The sequence below is a fragment of the Scatophagus argus genome, chromosome 15 (assembly GCF_020382885.2).
Source record: "Scatophagus argus isolate fScaArg1 chromosome 15, fScaArg1.pri, whole genome shotgun sequence".
Classification (NCBI taxonomy): Eukaryota; Metazoa; Chordata; class Actinopteri; family Scatophagidae; genus Scatophagus; species Scatophagus argus.
In genome coordinates this window covers 555,729-578,003 of record NC_058507.1, presented here as the reverse complement: position 1 = coordinate 578,003, position 22,275 = coordinate 555,729, and the positions used below count along the sequence as shown (strand labels likewise).

At 49.5% G+C, this 22,275-nt stretch overlaps 1 protein-coding gene across 5 annotated transcripts; it reads right to left on the bottom strand.

Moving 5' to 3' along the window:
• Positions 1 to 608: 608 nt before the first annotated feature.
• heatr5a (HEAT repeat containing 5a) lies at positions 609 to 22,154 on the bottom strand. 5 transcript variants are annotated; one of them, XM_046413852.1, is made up of 42 exons: positions 21,785 to 22,152; positions 20,023 to 20,228; positions 19,724 to 19,935; positions 19,466 to 19,574; positions 18,808 to 18,957; positions 18,544 to 18,715; positions 17,772 to 17,935; positions 17,453 to 17,702; positions 17,199 to 17,354; positions 16,629 to 16,879; positions 15,967 to 16,078; positions 15,607 to 15,759; positions 14,909 to 15,008; positions 14,396 to 14,505; positions 13,891 to 14,060; positions 13,631 to 13,794; positions 13,395 to 13,500; positions 12,967 to 13,157; positions 12,202 to 12,361; positions 11,553 to 11,742; positions 11,302 to 11,465; positions 10,582 to 10,608; positions 9,690 to 9,834; positions 9,093 to 9,275; positions 8,510 to 8,749; positions 8,249 to 8,427; positions 8,008 to 8,076; positions 7,670 to 7,849; positions 7,337 to 7,556; positions 7,019 to 7,123; positions 6,596 to 6,718; positions 6,385 to 6,512; positions 6,142 to 6,289; positions 5,746 to 5,919; positions 5,435 to 5,536; positions 5,254 to 5,337; positions 4,993 to 5,169; positions 4,672 to 4,814; positions 4,034 to 4,141; positions 3,799 to 3,901; positions 3,247 to 3,400; positions 609 to 2,983 (listed from the first exon to the last, which is right to left on the bottom strand). In XM_046413852.1, the coding sequence occupies exons 2-42, from the start codon at positions 20,146 to 20,148 to the stop codon at positions 2,824 to 2,826; spliced, it is 6,162 nt and encodes a 2,053-aa protein (XP_046269808.1). In that variant the 5' UTR covers positions 20,149 to 20,228; positions 21,785 to 22,152; the 3' UTR covers positions 609 to 2,823. The 5 variants fall into 5 exon arrangements, with proteins under 5 accessions (XP_046269808.1, XP_046269807.1, XP_046269809.1 ...); XM_046413851.1 differs by having other exon boundaries at positions 21,809 to 22,152; XM_046413853.1 differs by having other exon boundaries at positions 17,772 to 17,932; positions 21,809 to 22,150.
• Between the last annotated feature and the right edge of the window lie 121 nt (positions 22,155 to 22,275).

Here is a 22,275-nt window from a genome sequence, read left to right as displayed (position 1 = left end):
AAATGTATTTGAATTTTCATTAAATTCATTAAAGCAGTGTTTTTTCCAGGCAATAAAGCCTGCATACGTATCAGAAAAATCATCAAGTTGTTTTACTTTTAAAATAATTTTGTAAAAAGCCGAGAGGAGAAACTGAAAACTTTTCTGACCTCTCGAGCTTTAATGGCTGCAGTGACGTCCAGGTGTGCACCAGAAACTGACATCACTGTCAGGTGTGCTTACAGGAGGTGGAATATACCACATTTCTGGCCACACCCAATCACATCTGCACTGAGGTCAGAAAACACAGAGTGCTGCTTTTCCAACGATGTGCAGACATTTTAGTTGATAGCAGGCTACAAAATGTCCGTAAAGGGACAGTTCACTCCAAAATAAAAATAGCAGATTTGTCCTCTTTCCTGTAGCAGTGTTTATCATCTAGATAGCTTTGGAGAAATCGGCTCTGACTGGTGTCTGCATTCTCTTCAACATAATGGAACTAGAGGACACAGAATTTAATGTGACTGATTAATTTTAATGTGTCCAATACTTTTCATTGTCTCTTTATCGTCTCACACACGTATCCCACATCATAAGCGTCTGTAGACAGAGAAAACTGGAAAGTGAAATGAAAGAGCAACAGGTTTTATTGGCTCGCCGGCATTAGAAAACAACAGGTTAACTCATCTGTTCAGGTACAGGTCACACCTGTACAGGTCACAAAGCAGTCGGCCAGGTGAGCTCACACACTGTGAATCAGGGCCAAGCCGCTGAAGCTGGAAGCACACGACTCACCTGCTTTACCTCCTTACTGAAGGTAAACCTTTAGTGATTTTCACTCACATTTAGCCCACAAAAGTCCTGTGAAAGCAACTGCAGTCACATTCTTTGAAGTCCCGGCCTGCGACACCGTGAGGAAACATCATGTGGTTGTGATGTCATCACACTAAAGTGCTGATGACTAAATTGTCCCTTACATAACAATAACATAACAATAACATAACAATCGGAGAGTTTTCAGATATGAAACAATCAACATTTTACTAAAAAATAAAATCCTCTTCCTCTCTCTTGCTTTCTGCTACATGTCCTGTGACCTTTGACCTCCATTCAGAGTTAGTGGTACAGCTTGTTCTACTAACAACAGGTTGTTTTCCTGCTCAAGTTGTGGATGCACAGACACGATGGTTATTTCAAAATAAAAGCCTGTGAATATTTCACTGACAGAACTAATCAAACGGCACAGACTGCGTGTTTTTTATTTGGAGCTGGAGCGAACACACGATCACGAGAAGGTGAGTCCCTGCGTCATGCTGTCCCATTTCAGACCTCATTTCAGTCAAACGTGCTGCTTCAAGCTTCTTCAATGTCAGGATCTGCTGCTTTTCTTTGTCAGTTGTCGCAATGACTGAAGAGTCTCTGGGTTTTGGACTGATGGTTGGACAAAGGAAACCTCTGAAGGCGTCACTTGGAGCTCTGAGGAACTGATGGGGTTTTTCTGACATATTTGTAGCCTTAACGATTAAGTGTGAAATTAATCACGCCTGTGAGTTCAAAAAGTTGTTCTTCAAGTCTTCTCCGAGTTAAACTGAGGTCAGCCAGTCGAAGCCGTCTGACTCAGGTCTGTTCACTCTGACTGATCTGAAGTCTGCGTTTCCTCCTGAGTCTCACGCACAAAAAGGTTTTCAACACAAAACTACAAACCAACATGATGCCAGCGGCCTAAAGTCTGACCTGATAATTAAAAGGAAGACTTTAATATTTAAAAAATCTTTTTTAGTTTTGCATTTTACAAGACTTACAGTAAAATCATATTTTTTATCGTGTAAACCAAAAGCAAAACGTCTGATTTTGGGATGAAAACCTTCAGTGTTTCCCTTTGAGACTGAAGTGGATTCACAACCTTCTGAAGCAAATATGTTTCATATTCATCAGATCGGATGTGATGTGAACTCATGACTGCACTGAAAGCTGGTGACCTAGAAGACATTAAACATGAAAAATATTCTGACGTGAAAAGATCCATTCTGCTTATCGACGAATCATCTCAAGTCGGTCTGAGATCAGTTCACCCCTTTCACTTCCCTTTCCTGTCAACGATTAGCTGATTCACGGAGAAAATAATCAATCACAGATAATAACGATTAGTTTGTTCTACTAAGGTCGGCTTGACGTTACAGTGTGTTCTGTCAGTATGCTTCTGTAACCTCACAGAGATCCTGATAAACTGATGACATCAGCATCTTATCAGTCGCTTTGATCCCCGGCTGAGCCTCGATGGTTGGAACTTGTCAGCATCCGCTCAGTTAAACTCACTTTTATTTCACCAAAAGGTTTGTTTTCGGTTGCCTGTCGTCTCAGCGTTTACTCGGTTTCGAACAGGTGGTAACGTGGTGCGTTCAAGGACGCTCAGATGTGTGGGTTTCCAACAGCTGAGGCACCACTTGTTGACTGACGGATTTTCTGTCTGTACGTCGATTTTCACAGACAGGAAGTGACATCAATCTACATCTAAACATTATAATCAGCAGGTGTGGTTCTTTAATGACTGACAGATGATAAAGTGAACATGCTGCATATACGGAGACGCGTCTAACCAGAGGAACACACCGCCACGTTGGATGAGTCATGTCACATCAGAGATCGTCGTCTGAACATTAAAGCATCCGAACAGCGTTTGTGTAAGAGGAAGTGATGTCATAACAGGGCTTGATTTCCCCTGTCTGCTGTCAGCCCTCCAACATGGCGGCATGCCCACATTCCCCATTAGACTGCGGGCAACAGCAGTATCGTTACAGACAGCGGACAGTGAACGCCACACGAGTGTTGTCATGGTGAGTCATCTCACAGGAAGTTGGTTTTGAGCGTGATGCTGGGGGAGGACTTGGCAGTGCTGTGGGTGGCGGTGTTAGCGCTGCTAGCTTTAGCGTTCAGACTCTCCTGGTTTCCTTTGACGGCAGCTTCAAGGCGAGACTTCAGGTGAGGAGACGATGCGATGAGTGACCTGAGGGAGGCGAAATGACATCGAATCAACCCTGATCCTCTTTTTGAACAGCTTTAAACAAAACCACATGCCGTAGTAGCTTATGTTTGTCTCGACACGTGTTCAGTAAACTTTATTGGCACAGCACTTTTCTTAACAAAGTGACAAAGTGCCTGATAGGTGGAACCAGGATCCAACCCTGAATCCAAGCTCATCAGACTGACACCAGAGTGAGGAGTGTGGACGCAGCACTAAGAATCTACAGAATCCCCTCGTCGTGTTACCTGAAGACGGCCGAGTGCTGGGGGCCCAGACGCATCAGGTCTTTGAGCGCCGCCTCATGGAGAGAGCGGGACGTCGCGGGGGCGGAACCCAGTGCGTTTTCATCCAGCAGGAAGGAGATGAGGATGGGCAACAAGACGGCCACCAGCTGAGCACCTGAAGGTCATCAACAGACGGCTGTCAGTGTGCGAACAGGAAGTGATGTCACAGATCTCAGGTAGAACTATCAAAGGTGCTCATCGTGCAGAAGGGTGGACAGATACTCTGTTAGTGGATCATCAGTACTGATGTGTTAAAGATGGGGCTCGTTTTTTAATGACTTTTACTAGCTAATTTTTTCCTTACTCGTATTAAAAATCTTAATCAGCAAAGTAACTACAGGAGCCAAATGAATGCAGCGCAGGCAAATGCACAACATGTGCCTCCAACATGTAGTAGAGTAGAAGTAAACGCCTCAGGATTGTACATCAGCGATTATTCAAACAGATTTTTAACTTTAGTGCAAACGTCTGCGTTCTACTCAGAGAACACAGGGTTCTACTCTGTGTTCTCACGCTGTGACTCCTCTGCAGCCTGGACCAGAGCCTCCATGGCACGCACTCCCTCCAGGACTCCCATCAGCTCCTCCTGACTCTGAGGACGACTCCTCTCCACCTTCTGAGGGAGAAGCAACACCATGTGACCACAGACAGATTTATTTATTCTCCCACCAGAGGACATTCGGCACAAAAAGACAAGAAAGACGCAAGCTACAGTTTATTAACCCCGTCACACACTGTAGTTCAGTACCTGGAGGAATCCAAGCAGCGGCGGTCCGAGCGCCTGGATGTACGGGACGGCCACGGCGGGCGGAGCCTGAAACACCGACGTCAACAGCTGATGACACCGACGCACAACCTGCAACAGAGTTTGGTGATCATTCACAGCAGCCGTTAGATCCTGGACTCCCTGAATCTTTTCTCAGGGTGGTACTGTGGTTCATGGTTTCACTAAATCAAGATGTGCAGGTTAAAGCCTGAGGCGAGCAGATGATGATGTGTTCATGGACAACAGATCTCCTCATCACTCAGCTGCGACGTCACAAACTCGCCTCCAATTTCATCTCCAGACTTTCGAACACTCGGACGTGACCTCCTTCTGTCAGTCTGAGCTCGGCGCTCATCTGTGTGTCTCAGAATAGACTCAGCAGGCAAAGCGCTGAATCGTCATCACTGTGTGCCAGTTCGACCAGCAGGCTGCCGGTTTACGGTTTCACTCAGAAACGCAGACCGAAGATTCCTGTTTTCTGCATTTCGGACAGAATTTTTATTGGATTTCTGGCTTCCCGATCGTAAGGAGGGACATCCTGAGCGGCGGACGGAGGTCCCGTCCGTGTGGCGTGATGGCGTTACAGTGCAGGAAACAGACAGCCTCTGTCAGGTACTAACCAGCGGGTCTTTGGCGTCCATGCTGGCGATGAAGCGCTGCAGACAGACCGTGTGCAGTGGCTCCACAGTGCAGACATCAGGACCAGCAGACAGCAGGAACACGGTCAGAGCTGTGAGCAGACTGACCTGATCTACGACACCACCTGCCGAAAACACACGCACACACGCACACACACACACACATCAAAACACTGAGCTCATTCACATTCCCCTCTCACTGTAACTGACCTTAACCTCCGTTGGATTTTATAACAACTTCACTACGTCAGAATGAATTTTGCCCAAAATAAAAACATGAGTAAACATCTCAGTGTTTGGTACCAGTGTCCCAGAGGCCCAGCAGAGTAGTCAGAGCTGATCTCAGCAGCAGCTTCCAGGCTCCCCGGCTCTTCTCCTGTCGGCTCATCGGACACGTCACGACGGACTTCAGAGACTGAAGAGCCGACTGGACGACTGAACCCAGACCGGCACCTCCCGCCGAGTCCACCCCCGGGGCGACTGGGAAAGAAAGGACGGGACACCTGCTCAAATGCTGTGCTCAAGTGCAGATGTGAGACAGCTGTACTACATTTGTCAGGTTACCAGAGTGCGTGCTGGGCAGGTGGACCAGCTCTCGAAAGACACCCAGCAGCAAGTAGAGGACAGTGGGAAGAACGGACACGCTGCCTGCAGGAGGACAGACAGCCGACAGGTCCAACACAGTACAAATAACGTCTATGTTAACATGCTACAGCTAGCATTAGCATGTTTTTTCAGCTCTCACCTTCGGGGGAGCAGACGGACGGCAGTTCGGAGAGGACGAGCAGAGCTGACGACACCAGCCGACAGTCACCGTCAGACAAAATCCAGACCGAACCTCCCGGACCTGAACGCACACATGCAGATTTACATTCACCCCCTGTGTTTCACCGACTTCTCTTCTTCCCTTTCACACTCGTTTTCCTGCTGATCTCCTCACTCCTGGTCTATGACTCCTCTTACTGTTTGTTTCTGCTACCATCCCACCCATCAAAGTCATTCTCTAACCCCTCTCAGTACCACCACTCCTCCTCCTCCTCCTCCTCCTCCTCATACCAGTTGGGCTGGTTCCGGCCAGTTTGGGGCTGAGCTGTGGAAGTTTCCGGACCAGTACGCAGAGGCAGAGCTCCAGCGCTCCAAACACCAGCGAGCGTCCAGGAATCAAACCGCCGGTGTCCCGCCCCTCGCCAAACTCCGGCAGCGTCTCCTTCTCTGCAGCCCCGTCGTCCACTGTGGAACAATAATGTTTTACAACATTCAGGCTGAAGGAGAGCGGAGATGAAGAACGTAAAACTGGAAACTCTGGAGCTGCAAATGGAACTTGTTCGCATGTTCAGAACTGTGAACGTTCACGCTCAGTCTGACAATTATGTCCACTGGACAAATGGATTCATCAGCACTCAGATGTAAACACTCCCGTACTGCTACAGCGACTTGGTGGTGTGTGCTCACCCTCAGCACTGTGGCGTTTCTCTCTGATGTGCTCCTGAGCGGCCGACACAACCTGTCGCAGTAAATCCAACACGGCGAGCTGAACGGACGCCGACTCTCTGGTCACCATCAGCCTGTGCAGAACACTGAGCAGCTCCACGCTCAGAGCCTGCAGACAGACAGAGAATTTATGACTCCGGTATATTCAAAAATGTGGCCCGGATGCTGGATTCAGGTCTGAATTCAGGTCCAGCTGTGTCTCACCTGGTCGTTTCCAAACTTGGCTCGGGGCCAGGAGACATCCAGCAGTGCCTGCAGAGCCTGCAGACAGGAGGTGATGTTCTCCATCTGGTCCTCAGAGTGCGGGGAACACAGGAACTCCACACTGATCCCTGAAAACACAACCAAACTCAATACAGAAAAATCAGTTTAATGTGAGCTCCTGCTGGGCTTAGTTTAAAAACCAGTTTCCTACCCAGTATGAGATGCAGTCTGTCAGTGTTGACGTCCTCTGGACTTCTGGATCCAGTGTGTCCCATGGAGGTGGGCGTGGCGGGTCTGGACAGGGTGGCAGGTGTGTCATCTGACATCACAAAACCTGCAACACACACAGTCACACCTGAGGAGGAGCAAGGAGGGGTGAGAACAGGTGAGGAGGAGGAGGGGTGAATAGGGGTGAGGAGGAGGGGTGAATAGGGGTGAGGAGGAGTGAGGAGGGGTGAGGAGGAGTGAGGAGGGGTGAGGAGGAGTGAGGAGGGGTGAGGAGGAGGAGTGAGGAGGGGTGAGGAGGAGGAGTTATTAGGGGTGAGGAGGAGGAGTGAGGAGGAGTGAGGAGGGGTGAGGAGGAGTGAGGAGGGGTGAGGAGGAGGAGTGATTAGGGGTGAGGAGGGGCACTGACCAGTGCTGTGGAGCCAGAGGGAGGTGGCGTGGAGGATGGGAGCCCAGGAGGAGGAGTAATGGGCTCTGGCCTGGTTTGCAGTCTCTGCTGTGTACAAAGAACCTCCTGAGGGAAGAAGAGCAGGAAAAAGTTCTCTTCAGTTTAACAACCAGCTTTACAAAAGTCCAGGATCCTGCTCTCTGCGGACACCAAGCCGACCCGCTTTAATTCCAGTGAGGCTACTTTAGAGTAAACATACATTTATTTGAATAAAATATTTTTGTACTCTGGTTGAACAAGATCAGAAGAAGCTTTTTAAGTCGTTTCCTTGTCTCCTACCTGTTGCAGGTAGCTGTGATGCGTACTCCTGTGGGAGGGTCAGCAGGGCGTAGTCCTGCAGTGCTGCCAACCACAGACGGCTTAGTGTCGGCAGATCCGATTGGACCAGCCTCAGAAGGCCTGCGCCTCCCGACTCAGAGCCTGAGCTGTAACTGGTCAGCTCAGGGGTCTGGGCGGGGCTCCCCTCCTGCGTGCTCCTCTGAACAGCTACGATGTAAACCTGAGACACGAGGGCGTGAGTTCAGCTCAGTGTCTGCAGTTTCCACGGTAACAAAGAAGCGCCGAACGACTGCATCGGACAATAAATAAACAGCGATAACGGGGAACTCCCACCTCGGCCCAGGCCTTCAGGACGGCCAGTGTTTCCATGGTAGCAGTGGCCTCGTTGTACAGCTGGCTGGATGTGTCCCTCCCGGCATGCACTTTGGCCAATGAGGAGGCCAGGAGCTGATGGACACGGCGCAGGTCACGGAGGTCACTGACCACCCCACTGGCAATCCAAGCACTGCAGACCTGGAGACACGTTCAGACATGTCATTAAACTCACTTTCAGGAGCCAATCAGGTGCTGCCTGGTTACCTGGAGAGCAAAGCAGCCACAGGTGAACGTCTGCCTGAGCTAAACTGGATCACAACAGTGAGCTGCCATCAGGATTATTGATAACTGATCACCTGGCAGGCTTTGGCGGTGACATCAGGAGGAGCGTCAGCAGCGAAGGCTGGTCTGAGAGCAGCTCCAACCTGTGCACACGTGCGACACACACACACGCACGCACACATGCGAGACAGACACACAGACACACACACACACACACACACACTTGTTGTTTTTCTGATTGTGCCGCAGTAAACTGGATCTCTTTGGGTTTTGGTCGGTCGTGTGGATAAAACGTGAAGAGCGGATGTTGCTTACGTTGGCCTGGTACTGCTCCAGTATCACATGACCTGGGAACTCCGGTTCAGGAACGGCTGAGAAGCGTCTGATGATGACCAGTAGGGTCTGGAGACCCGCTAGCCGCAGCTGGTCACTGTGGTCTGTGGCCGCCATGAACGCCATGCGGACCAACTCGCCAAGATGGAGGACCAGGAAGTCTGAGGAGAGAAGGTGAGGGGGTCATGTAGGTCTGCAGAGTCCACCAATACAAAGTAAAGGGGGCCAATGTGGGGGTCTAACCAGTGGACTCGTGCAGGCGTCGCTCCTGAGCCAGAGCCATGTCGAAGTGAGCTGGGTCTGCGGTCTCACACTGAGCGATGATGCGACACACACACTCCATGGCAAAGCGGCGCGTGGCCCAGCGCAGGGCCGTGAACGGCCCGCCGGACTCCGACCGGGCTCTGAAAGCAGAGGAGTCGTCGTCTTTGGCGGGGTCCGCCTCCTCGTCCTCCTGACTCGCCTCCACCGGAGCCCGACAGTCTGAACGAGAGTCAAAGTTTACTCACGACCCCAGAAACTCAAGGACCACAGCTTTTCCCCCGGCTGTGAACACCACCCACAGGTCTTCATCAGTCCCACTTAAACCTTCCCAAAAGTAAAACAACCTTCAGGTGCGGCTGACAGGAATAAGTTAGTAAATCACTGGAGATGTGTGTAAATGGATTTCAAGCTCCTTTTTAAAGTGAACCTCATTTTCTTTGTTTTGAAAAACAGAATCTGAAGCCGTTTACACGTCACACACACTAAACGCCAGATGGATTATTATACAGATTCATCACATACACCTGAGAGACACTGAGACGGGTTGACAGATTCGACCCACCCGTGGTTGCGGACAGGACGTCCTTGCAGAGTTTGAGCCAGTGTCCCAGTTTGCCACTGGTGGCGCTGGACGCCATCATGTGGACCAGAGTCTCCTGGATGTCCCTCCTCAGACCTGGATCAGACTCGCGGTCCAACAGAGTGAACAGAGCTCCTTCCAGACCCACCTCCTTTATGGTGACATCTGCACAGCGTCAGGATGTGAGTGTGTGCACAGATGTGTGCGGTGACAGGATATGAAATTAAAAAGTTAATTATTGTAGTTTTGTCACCTTTGTTTCTCTGTATTTTCATGCTTACATTCATTTTCTATCCTCGTTTTCATGTCCAAGCTGTCTTTTTACATGAGCTGCGTTTCTTGTATGAAAGAAACTACTGCACAAATAAAAGCACTTTAAAAGTTATCATTACAACAAATCAAAGCGAATACGCTCTGACTGGAGTTTGACCCGCATGGGATGTTGGCAGGCGACTCCAACGTGATAACAGATGAGTTCTACACGTGCTTCTTACAGAACAGTCGACACACACTACACACTGCTGCCCCCTAAGCCACCGATTTAACTATCGGACGTCTCGATGAGCAGGAGCGTCTCACCCAGCTGTGTGTTGTCTCGCCTGGGCAGCTCTTTGACCAGAGTCACGGCGTGTCCACAAACCTCCAGAGCCTCACGCTGGACGAGCTGCCGCAGACACGCCACCACGGCCCGACGCAGACACAGGTAGGAGCTGCACAGGTGGGCCTGTCGGGGGCGGGGGCGCGCACGCACGCACACACACACACACACACACACACACACACACACACAGTGGAGCTGACACCTGATGTTGCCAGGTTCAAGGTTCATCAGAGGAAGCATGCAGCTGCAGGTGTTTCCTCCAGACTCACGCTGACTATCAGTCCGCTCAGCATCTTTATGACCATCATGTTTTTTAAAAAACTAATCAATAACATTCTCTATCCAATATTTTTGTTTTGATATTTCTGCGTTAGAACGGCTGAATCCATTACAGTAGAGAGGTTATATCATCACACACCTCATCTGAAATGTGTTTGACCAACAGTAACGATCCTCATGACCGAATCTTGTGATTAACTCCTGAACAGATGATTAATCACTCTAACAGAACACCAACGTCTCGCAGATTAAAACGTTTCCATCCATTAATCACAAATTCCTCCTCAGAATCTGTTCCTCTCACATGGTGGTGAACTGAGGGATCCTTTCAGACGTTCATCTCTAGAGGAGATGCTGAGCAGACTGACTACAGAGGACACAGACAGGCAGCAGGGACGTGGGACAGGACAGTGTTAGAGCCGTCAGTCCGCCACAGGAAAACCAGCCCGTTAATTCAGCATCAAAAGCAACAGGAAAGTGTTAGGGCTCAGTGTAAGTAATTCCTAATCAACAGATCAATACGATGCATTCAAACAGTGTTTCAGTGACAGGTGAGACAAGCAGCAGCTTCAGGCCTGACGGAGGACCTACCAACTTGGAATAATCCAACAAGATCTCCTGCAAGACACAAGACAGAGTCAAAAACACACACACACACACACGTCTGACTGCACATGAACACTCGTCTGTAGTCCAACACAGACAACAACAGGACGATCTTTTAACACAAACATTTACAACACATTCCTGTACTGAAAATAAGACCTTTTATTTTTCATATATTCATCACTTTAGTCTTTGAGTTTTAGCCGCCAGACTGACAGCACGAACAGTTTTCACGGAGGCTCGACAGGATGAAATCAACGTTACGTCTTTGACGTACTGACTTTAATACACAGACTGATACCAATCAGTCACTACAGACCCTGCTAATCATCACAGTTTGCTTTAATTAGTTATTTGATGCGATAAAAAGGGGCCGAAATGTCATGATTGACAGCTGAGCGCTGCTCCTGATTAGTTCAAATGAGTATGGGGGCGGGAACTTGAGCCCACGGCTCCACCTCCCGATCTGCACAGACTCTGGCTTCAAATGATGTCACCAGAAAAAGAGTGCAGCACTCGCTGAGGGTAAAAACTGATCTGAGTGTGGTGGGTAACTTAAAAACTTTGTCTGTAGATGTTACTAACACGCATCAGGCTTACACATCGTCTTGCAGATGTTCCCACATCAGCCCCACATTTCACTGCACATACCGAAAGCACGTGACAAATGGTGGACGTAAACGGAGTGAAGTCAGGTGTACTCACACACAGTGCAGGCACGAGGCTAGACAGGTCCACATGCGGGGGTGAGAACATGTGCAGCTGCTGCAGACAGGAAATGGCTCTGGCCTGAACCACACAGTCTGAACCGGCCTGCATCACTCCACATCCGACCAGACAGCTGGAGCGCAGACCGGACGCGGCTGCACCTTCGCCCGACACATAAAACACACACACATCACTGATGCACTCCACCTGACACACACAGGCACATCAGTGCTACACCTGAGCAGTACCTTGGAGGTCGGGGCCCAGGCAGGTGATGAGCGCGTGCAGGCAGCGTCCCAGGCTGTGATGCACCTCAGGGTGGGTGGGCGGAGCCGACAGCAACAGCCGGAGCACCAGAGTGAAGGACGGCTCGGCGTGCGCACGGTACAGACCGCTGGACAGGTCCACCACCAGAGACAGACTGTGGAGAGACCAGGTCTGGACGGACACAAAGTGAGGACATTCTGTCTGGTCATCACTTGTCTAAAATGCTGCTGCAGGTTAAAACTTGCTTTAGCAGCCAATGTGTAAATCTCTGAGTGACTTAAAGAAAGAAAGAAAGAAAGTGACATATTTTGTCATTGGAGGGAACTCACTCCAACGAAATTCGTGCTCTGCATTTAACCCACCCAAGTGACGTGCACACACACACACACACACACAGCAAACCCGGGGCAGTGGGCGACCGCGTGCAGCGCCCGGGGAGCAGTGGGGGTTAGGTACCTTGCTCAAGGGTACCTCAGCCATGGACACCGGTACGGGGGAATCAAACCAGCGACCCACCGGTTACGGGTCCGACACCCTAACCGCTGATCCACGACTGCCCCCCCAAAAAAATCTATAATCTAAAAATTAAAGTTACAGACGACAAACGTGTGGACAGACGTGTGCGTGTACCTGGACCTCAGGAGAGGTGCTGTCCTGGCTCAGAGTGAACAGGACTCCCAGGCAGGTGGACAGGTGTTGAGGTGAGCTGATTCCTCCGGAGTAGCGGTGCAGCGCCCCCAGAGCCAGAGCATAGCCACTGCGAGACGCCGCGTCCCGAGCCGTCTTCAGCCTGGACAGTCAGGATGACACCGTTAGTGAGAGCGCAGTAGCAGCAGTAGCAGCAGTAGCAGCAGTAGCAGCAGTAGCAGTGTACTGCACGTAATAGCAGTAGTACTAGGGCTGTGTATCGGCAAGAATGCGTTGCTGAGGAGCTGCTGAGTACAGGGGCGTCTGTCTGAGTCTCCCTCCTTTTACCTCCCCAAACATATTTATTTCTACAGCTTCTTTATACATTTCTGTTTCACTATGAAATTGAGGGGTCTGTCTTTCAGAGTGTAAAGAGGTGTACAGCAGGACAACGCTGCACCACGTGGAGCTCAGAAACCAAAACGAGAGTTCTGGTTCCAGATGCTCTCCAGACATCAACTGTGTGTATTGAAGCATCACGGCGATAACTCACAGTAATTTAAAGCTTTTTGGAACTATTTCCAGTTCATTCCATGACTGTGACGAATATTTTTGGATCGTGACAACAAAGACAGGAAACAGACTGAAAAGAAATTACAGACATTTCATTTTATCCAAAACTCAAGCCTTCCCAAAGATCCTCTCTTGCAGTGAGTGTCCACTCCAACAGCATCTTCAGTTAAAAGCTGTATGTGAACATCCTCCCACCTGTCAAAGCAGAGCAGGCAGACGGAGACGGTGAAGCCGGGGTCTCCGACCACCTGAACCAGCCGAGCCAGACCTTCGCCAGCCAGGCAGCGCAGCAAAGGACTGACGCTCTCCAGCGCCCCCGACAGGAGGGACAACGCTGGGGAACGCACTTCCTCTGGCCCCAGAGACCCCCTAAACCCGGCCTGGTGCTGAGGAGGAGGGCACGGTTAGTTTTCCTTAGAAACTACAACTTTATAAAGTGTTAATACGTCAGGGGTTTATGTTCAGCTTGTAGAGGAAAAATAGACTAAATAAAATGATGACATAAATGAGACTCAACAGAAAGCAAGAACAAACAGTGCTGGTTGTGAGCAAATATTTGTGAAACACACACAAGCCCGCACACGCCTGAGTGGTTTGATTGTGGATGCTGGCAGGTGTAGTACCTTGAGCAGACTGCAGAGGGCAGCACAGACGTGCGTCTGGACAGTCTGTTGACGTTGACCCTTCAGCTGATTCACTGTTTCCACAAACTGCTCCAATATCTTCACTCTGACAAACGCAGAGAAGCTATTATCCACAGGTCAGCTTTACAGGGCCTTAAACCTCCTGAGCTGCAACACGCTGTCAACACGGGCATTCAAAATGGTCAACCTGTCCCGACTGACAGCAGGTGAGTTACCTCTGAGCGGAGATGATGTGCGGGAAGAGCACTCCGAAGAGACGGACAGCAGCAGCGGTCAGCGCGACAGGAGGAGGAAGAGCAGCAGGAGCTTCATCAGTCCTCTCACACAGCCTGAAGGAGTCGTTGTCCAGAGAGTCTCCTCCCACACTGCTGCCATGGAGCTGAAAACCAAACACAATGAAACGCTCTTCAGTCCCGTGCTGTCCCCTTCACTGCTTCATCAGAATGAAGTCCAACCAGCGTCCAGCACACGTCACCTGTTCCTCAATGTATCTGTGGTCGGTATCAAGCAGGGCGGGGCCGACAAGTGGCAGGTCGTCACGGTGACAGAGCGGAGGCAGCAGGGTGAGCTCTGAACACGGCTGGTTCAGGTTGTCCTGACCGGACAGATCAGTCACCAGCTGGTTCATCACCAAACCGAAACTCTCTACAGGAGGAGCAGACAGGCTGTTCAGGTGCTTCTACTGGGAAAACAACATTCTGACGGCTCGAGGGGAGATACGGTGAATAGCATGAGGGAATGAGACAAGCGAGAGGAAGAAGATGGAAGAAGCCGAAGAGAAATGAAAACACAACGGAAGGAAAGAGGGGAAGAAAAGAAGGAACACAAAGAAAAAAAATGACAAAAATCTATTCTGATATAAAAAGTCAGAAGTAACTCTGATAAAATAAAAAAAGATGAGGCACCACAGAGGAAGAAAGAGATGAAACAAAGGAGGAGAGGAAGGAGAGAGTGAAGGAGTGAAGGAGGTGTGATGTCACCTTGGTAGCTGTGTGGAGGCAGCAGAGCGAGCAGCTCGTACACTCGCAGTCTGTAGACCACGGAAAATCCACGAACTGAAGTGCTGTAAGACCTGAGGAGAGCAGGCAACCTGCACGCACACACACACACGCACACACGCACACACAGAAAAGAGAAAACATTTATGGTGGGTTCTTTGTTCCACAATATTTTATATTTTTTACTGTCAACAAATCCAAACAAAACAATTAGGGTAATTTAAGTAGATAAAGCTACTGAGGCCACAAAGAGATTTTAATATTTTACCTAATGTTATCAGAAATGTGTCAGTTAGAGTCCTTGTGCTCAAACACTCTTCGCAAACACAGAATTTCACGATTAAAATGTTCACTAACTTCACGAATCAGCTGCTTACTGTAGTTTTTAATCAAACAAACAGAAGGAAACAGTACGTTTGTCAGGGACTATTTTCAGCAGCGGATGAATCAGTGTGTGTGTGTGTGTGTCTTAAAGACAACCAAGCAGGTACTGACTTAGTGAGCAGGGTCACAGCGCAGGCCAATGGCGTGAGCAGATGGCTGATGATGTCATCGGTGACGAGCTCCCTGCAGTGCAGCAGCAGGTTCTTCATCGCTGTTCAGACACAACAACTTTTATCTTTCAAGAACCAATTGGAGCTTTGAATTTCAACATTGTCACGTCACATCTGTATTTTTAAATGTTTTTCCACATCTGAACCACTGACATATAAAGATGGCCGAAGCCTCTCCACTTCCTCCCCCTGTGCAAAGTGAAGCCACAACATCCCTGATACGAGTGCTGCCATCCTGTTCTGGTGATGTCAGTTGGAGTCAGAGTCTGTGCTGTAGTGATCATTTTATAGCATCAAATAACTAATTAAAAACAAACTGATCAGTAAAATGAACAGTTGAACAAACGTCAGCACGATAAGAACTACCTAAAATGACAGAATCCATCTTTGGGAAAAACTGATTTGATGAGTAGTTTAGTTGACGTAATGAGTTCTTAGTTTGGCTCACGTCCCATCTGCTAACATGGAGGGGGAGGAGCTTATGAGCTATACTGCAGCCAGCCACCAGGGGGCGATGCAGATGTTTGGACTTCACTTTTGAGGAGCTCTCATGTCGACCATCTTTACATGAAGTCAGTGGTGTAACAGTGCGTATTTCTGTTTAATTTGAACTGAGACTCCCAGAGAAAGTGGACTAACCACAGAGCGCCCCGGAACGTCCTTCTAGCGTAACCTGCCACGTAAAGTAGTCCCCTCGTCGCAGCTCCATCTCCTGCTCTCTGAGCGAAGCCGGAAACACGCACCGCCACAGCCGGAGGAGACGGGACAGGTGGTGCTCTATGACAGCTGGACCTGGACACACGTTAACCAAAACTCCTCATTTAAATAAAAGTAAAGCAAAGTGTGTTTAATCTTAGGTCTTACACAACACAGCTTATAAAACTCAACCTTTGGATGACAACTTGTTTCATTATTAATGTTTATTCCTAGCAGAGCAAAAACTAATGTTTGTCCTGAAGTCTCGATGCATTTCTCTCAGAAACCTTCAGGAGTTTTTACCTAAAGTGATGAGCGAGGAGATGAGCAGCCAGCCAGCCTGAGTCCTCTGCAGAGACATGCGACTGTTCTGAGAGGCTGAACGCAGCAGGTCTTCAGCCAGACCCAGCACCAGCTACACACACGCACGCGCACACACGCAAACACACACACACACACACACACACACACACACACACACACAGTGTCATACTTTGGCTCCTTTCATGACACCGTGGTTATAAACTACCATTAAGTTGCATTCATGTGGTATGCAGCACATACAAGGTGGAACATATAAGATAAGGCCAGAATTTGCTCACTGTTTGCTGTAGTTATAGCTACTGTTAGCCAATTAGCTCAGTTAGCAGTGGAGCTAACTCCAGAACGGGACTGGTCTCTGAGACCAGCAGAGTCCAGTTCGAGGGGAGACATTATGAAGGTGACGAACAGCAGCTCAGACGAGGATTAAGACCTCAGACAATCACCTCTAGAGGGGCAAAGTGGTGACAGGGCGGGCCGAGGCTAGCTGGTTAGCATGCTAAGTTCAGTAGATATCTCTGCAACAACATACAGACATGTTTGGCAAAATGTCACCACGGTTGTTTCTTCACGCTCTGTTGAATTTGTTCTTTTTTGAATGTTTTCAACTCAAGTTTGGGCCATATCCTGCAGATTTTACCCACCATCCCTTTGGTGTGTGGTATTCCCAGAGGGCAGTGCTGCACTGCAGCCACCAGGGCGGCGACAGCAGCTCCATAGCCGGCTACAGCTTCAGGGGAAGACTTCAGAGCCACCAACCGCTCAGCACAGTGATCCAGCAGCAAGGAACCCTGGGACGGCATCGCCACGGCAATGCAGCGCAGGCACCAGGCGGCAGCCAGCCGGGCAGAGGCGGCAGGATGGAGGAGGATGGAGATCACCGTGTCCAGGAGGGCTGTATGGACAAACAGGACATCAGCAGCCAGACAAACCAGGTCAACCTCCTGCAGCAGATTTCTAGTGAACCTGAAACCAATCAGGCGAATCGTGTCACCATGTTGAGTTCCTGTAGACATTTAAAACCTGTCCCTGTGGTTTAACCAAGTGAACTCAGTCATGGACAGACAGAAGGAGGACACCAACAGCCCCTGATTCCATCGAATCAGATGTTTTTCATACACAATCACCTCCCACTGATCCCCCGTCTGGAGACATCGGCTCTCCTCCTCTAGATGACAGATACACATCTGTGTGTGTGTGAGTGTGTGACAGACCTGTGCTGCTGTCAGTGAGGAGGGGGGCGGCGGTGGATCTCAGTCCCTGTATGAGTCCTCCCAGTTCCAGCAGGCAGCAGACCAACACATGCTGACTGGCTGAGACGTCTGCAGACCAAACTCTGGTCTCCACATTTCCATCAGTCAGAGCTGCATCTAAACACACACACATACACACACACACCTGATATCACATGCCTCTCATGTACACAGTACACATAGGGAACATGGCGTCTTTGAGCCTCTCTGCTCACCGATGGCTCGTTTCTGTGTGGCCACAGCGAGGCACAGCTGTTTGGCAGCGTTGGTCTGAGCCTTCTCTCCCAGCAGAGACCCCAGGGTGCTCCTCAGGATGAAGGAGACGCAGCGGCGGGTCACCGTGGCATCGCCTGGCGTTTGTGTGGCCCTGCTATGGGACGCCAGCTCCATCAGCAGGGACAGGAAGGCCTGGAAGTTTGTCTCCAACCAGGTGCCACCCAGAGTGGAGACAAAGACCACGCAGGCCTGAGGAGGAAGAGGAGGAGTCATTTACTCTTCAGCCGCCGAAATTCAAAGACGGCTACAACAACCCACCTGTGTGACTCCGATTCGGACGTCCTTGCCAACGGAGCTCGTCCCCTTCAGCATGTCTCCACTGGCTCGGAGGAAACCGGCCCCGCCCCGCAGGAACCCCCCTGACAACAAATCCATCACCTCCTCCAGGGAGCTTCGGCCCCGCCCACCCTGTCTGGGGGCTGCTTGGAGAGAAATAAATATAAAAAGAGAGAAAGAGAGAAGCTAAACGCCTCATCATCCATCCATCAACACACATCTGTCCTGATGTTCCCTGCCTGGAATTCCATGACACTGCAAGACTTCCTGACTTGATAAAGATGCTTGGTTGTTAGTGCTGTGTCTTTTCCTGCTGTCAGACTGCCCACACAGAACTTTGATTTGAATACAAAGGCCTTGTTTTGCACTGAAAGTGTTAAAACTTGTGCTTTAGCTTCTTCTTTTTGTTCACTTCATGGTTATAAGCTGGGTGTGTTTCTGTTTCGACTGCAGACCAAATTAAAGCTTGGCTGATAATGAATCACACTCAGTGAACCGGTGTTACGTCCAGTAACTTGAATGTCTCATCAAGAGGAGGCTGCAGCCGCCATGTTGGAGTTGAAATACTGATATTGTGCTAATAATGAACGATTGTCACTCATTCACTTCAGCTGTTCAATATCAGTCTGCTTCCAGTCTTTGTGCTAAGCTAGGCTAAACACACAGAGGTCAAACTGAAACACTGCTGCTCCTTTAGTCTCCACAAAGATGAACCTCTGTGACAGCTGCAGGGTCACCAGACGACCTAACGTACCAGTGGGCTGTCTGGGCTCCACAGCAGCCGCCAGCAGAGTTCCCAGTAGTTTGGCAACAGACACTCGCACGTTGTAGTTGGAACCTTCGAAGGCTCTGAAGCACAGAGTGGAAACGTTTTCCAACTCGCTGGTCCACAGGAACGCTGCCTCCCTCTGCAGCTCCAGCAGACACTGAGAGGACGACAAGAAGAAAGCAGGCACATTCTCACTCTGAGTCCATCTACAAGGTGATGAAGGCTGGAGAAGGTGCTGGCTGCTGTTACCGTGGCAGCTGCACAGCGCACGGCCATGGAGCGGTCCGTCAGACACGTCCTCGCCACCTTGTACACGTCGCGGTGACCTGGCACGGCGCTGACGCCCAAACCTTGCAGGATCTTCTCCAAGCTCAGCATGATCTCATAGCGACCCTGAGACTGAGGGAGGAAGAGGAGGGTCAGATCAGACAGACGACGTTTAAACCTCCTTCAACTGGAACAGGAGAGACTCAGCAAGAGGAGGACAGTGTGTGTGAGCGTGTGTGTGAGTGAGTGTGTGTGGGAGCGTGTGTGTGAGCGTGTGTGTGTGTGAGTGTGTGAGTGTGTGTGTGTGTGTGTGTGAGCGTGTGTGTGAGCGTGTGTGTGTGTGTGTGAGTGTGTGTGTGTGAGTGTGTGTGTGTATGTGTGTGTGAGCGTGTGTGTGAGCATGTGAGTGTGTGTGTGTGTGAGTGTGTGTGAGTGTGTGTGTGTGTGTGAGTGTGTGTGAGTGTGTGTGTGTGTGAGTGTGTGTGTGTGAGTGTGTGTGTGAGTGTGTGTGTGTGTGTGTGTGTGAGTGTGTGTGAGTGTGTGTGTGTGTGTGTGAGCGTGTGTGTGAGTGTGTGTGTGTGTGTGAGCATGTGTGTGTGTGTGTGTGTTATCATCTGTTTTTCTACAGCAGCAGACACACCTCAGCGCTCTTCATGGCCTTCAGCAGATTGGCCAGAGTGTCTTTGAAGGAGCCGACGAGGATCCGACCGAGCTGCTCAAACAGAGCACCAAGACATGCGATGGCTGCCCTGAAACACACACACACACACACACACACTTTTTATCGGACAGAAATGTTTAATTCCCCCACCTTTATTCCAAACATCCTCGTAGAACACAATCTTTAAATGAAGACTACGTCAAATTTCCTGAGTGCTGTGAATGCAGCCGGACTTACAGCCGAGTCGGAAGGCCTGACGGAGAATCGTCTTTGCTGCGGATGATGTCATTGCACCTCTCCACCAATAGGCTGGAAGGAACGGGGTCTCCCACGCGAAAGAGAAGGGCTAAGCAGTGGGCCAGCAGCCAGCGGCTCGGCGGGCCGGGGGAGCCAATCAGAACGGCCGACAGCTGGTCGGTCAGACGGCGCTGGTTCTGTCTGATGTCGGCCTGGGTTACAGAGAGGTTTGAATGTTTATCAGAACACGTTTACTTTGAGAGTCATGTGACCTTCTGCAATGGCAGCGCAGCTCTCACCCTGTCGGTGACAGGAAGCAGCTTCTTCAGGTGGTTGAGCCATTCAAAGATGAACTCTGCCCTCTGATGTTCGCCCAGCTGACTGCACGCCTCCTCGTTCAGCAGGAGGCTGTGAGCGCGCTCCATCACCAACGTCTTCCAGCCTTCCTCTTCCTCCTCTCAGTTCGACTGAAATCTTCTGTGCTGCTTTGACATTCTTACAAACTCTGTTAGACACAAAGGGAGGGAAAGACGGGAGGAATAAGCAGAGAGAGAGAGAGAGAGAGAGATCAGTCAGCGTTGTTTGGGAGGGTGGAGGTGAAACTGTGCCCGTGACATCCGTCCCACCTGAGCAGCTTTAAGGTCTGTTTGACTCTGAATGGGAGCATAATTTACAACATGAACATCTCGCTGTAGTGAAGAAGACTTAAAATCAGCGTCTGAGACTATAAACTCATCAGGAAGCTGTCATAAATCTACTGAGAAGTCGACTCATTTTCTCATAAGCTCACATACAACCAGTCCTGTCTGAAACCAATGAAGTCGCCCCCTGCTGGACAACAGAAAGACTGCACGTTTAGGGCTGTTCAAATCCAAGCAGAGTTCATAAAGAAAATCAACGCTGTCCTTTCACTGGAGGCCCCCTGCTGGCAAACAGCCACACCTGCACTTTGTACCGACTCGAGGAAGTCTGTCAGACTCCTCCAGAGCCACGGAGGACACCAGACTGCTTCCACAGTCCGAGCCAAGCGGGACTGCATGGAAAACCAAACGTCTGCAACATCCAAAAGTTCACGTTCTGTGGGAAAAACCCAACGATGGACAAAACAACAACCCGTTAGAGCTGCTGAGCTCCACTGAGAGACCGCTGAGTGTTTGTGTCCCATTGAGAGCTAACAGGGCGGAACGGACCGGAACGGACCGGAACGGAACAGGACCTCCACGAAGAGATGCTGGCAGCTCAGCTGGGAGAATATCTGAGAGCAGAGCAGCTCATCAATGATTCAACAGCTCAACTCCGAGTCCTGAATGAACACACACACACACACACACACACTCTAAAAATAACTTTCTGTTCCGCAGAGAAGCACAAAACAGACCAACATCCCACTGCAGCCTGTGTGCTGAAGCTTAATTTAAGATGTGTAATAAAAACCTGCACGTTACAAAGTAATACACTGCTAACTACTACACAGGGAAATAATAAAAGCCTCACATTTAAGTAGCTGGAACCAGCAAATATGACTTGCAAACTGAAACGATTAGTAAAATGGTGTATAGTATACCCAATAAAGTCATTACAAATGTAATAATAGCAGAATAATAAATAGTTGGCAAATATTATTCGAATTATTGTGGCAGCTGTAGACTTCAATAAACTCAAACCAGATGTAAGAGGTTCGTTTGTTTTGTTTGAGTATGCAGTATTGACAGGTGTTTATCGGGATAAAACTAACGTCAGACTTCAAGCCTTCTGACGCATACAAATCCTGCATTTTCGGAGTCCTGCTGCATCTCCTCCCAGCAGCTTCAGCAAAGCGACCTCCAGAGAGTCCAGAGACTCCAGCCCGGACCTGACTGCGTCAGCTAAAGTTTACAGGCTCGGTGCTCATTAATGTTCAGTACATCAGAGTAATCTGGGAACAAACACACGTCCATACGAAGACCCGCAAACGGGTCAAAAGTCTTCATTTATGACCTGGAAGCCGAGCGGCGGGCTAACAGGCTGCTAGCATCGGGGGGCTAACCGGGTTAGCTGACGAGCAAAAGTTTGGAAACTAACCAAGATAAAAATGCGGCTGTTCACCTCCGAGTGTCGGTCAAAAGTCGTCCAAGAAGACACGTTTCAGTCCAGAAACACACGGATGCTCTGTTTAGTTCGGTTTATTCTGATGCTCTTAATGTCACCATACAAACAGCTGAGTTGCAACTGAACCTCCTGAACCGAACACGCCACATATCCGGTTACTGCATTTCAAAATAAAAAAAACGGGTTTGTTTGAAAACTCAACTTATTGATCAGGTCAATCAATTACATTCGGTGACTATCGTGTTCTGAAGCAGAGGTTGTATAGTATTGGTCTATCTCACCAGGAAGTTGGTTGATATCCTTGAATAGTCTCTGCTATGGGTCAAGTAACAATATACGATTAGAAAACACAAACGAAATTAACTAAATGAAGAGATTTCACTATATATACATATATATATATCGATATAGAAATTTTTCTACATTTAAATATTGCAGTTCTTCCGGTCTCATTCGTGCTTACT

Excerpts from the sequence above, each read along its gene's own strand:
- heatr5a (XM_046413852.1), bottom strand. The coding sequence starts at position 20,148 with ATGGAGCGCGCTCACAGCCTCCTGCTGAACGAGGAGGCGTGCAGTCAG. Across the intron at positions 11,466-11,552 it reads CCTGGGCCCCGACCTCCAAG|GTGCAGCCGCGTCCGGTCTG; the intron begins GTACTGCTCAGG and ends TGTCGGGCGAAG. Across the intron at positions 10,609-11,301 it reads GCCTCGTGCCTGCACTGTGT|GAGATCTTGTTGGATTATTC; the intron begins GTGAGTACACCT and ends TGTGTCTTGCAG.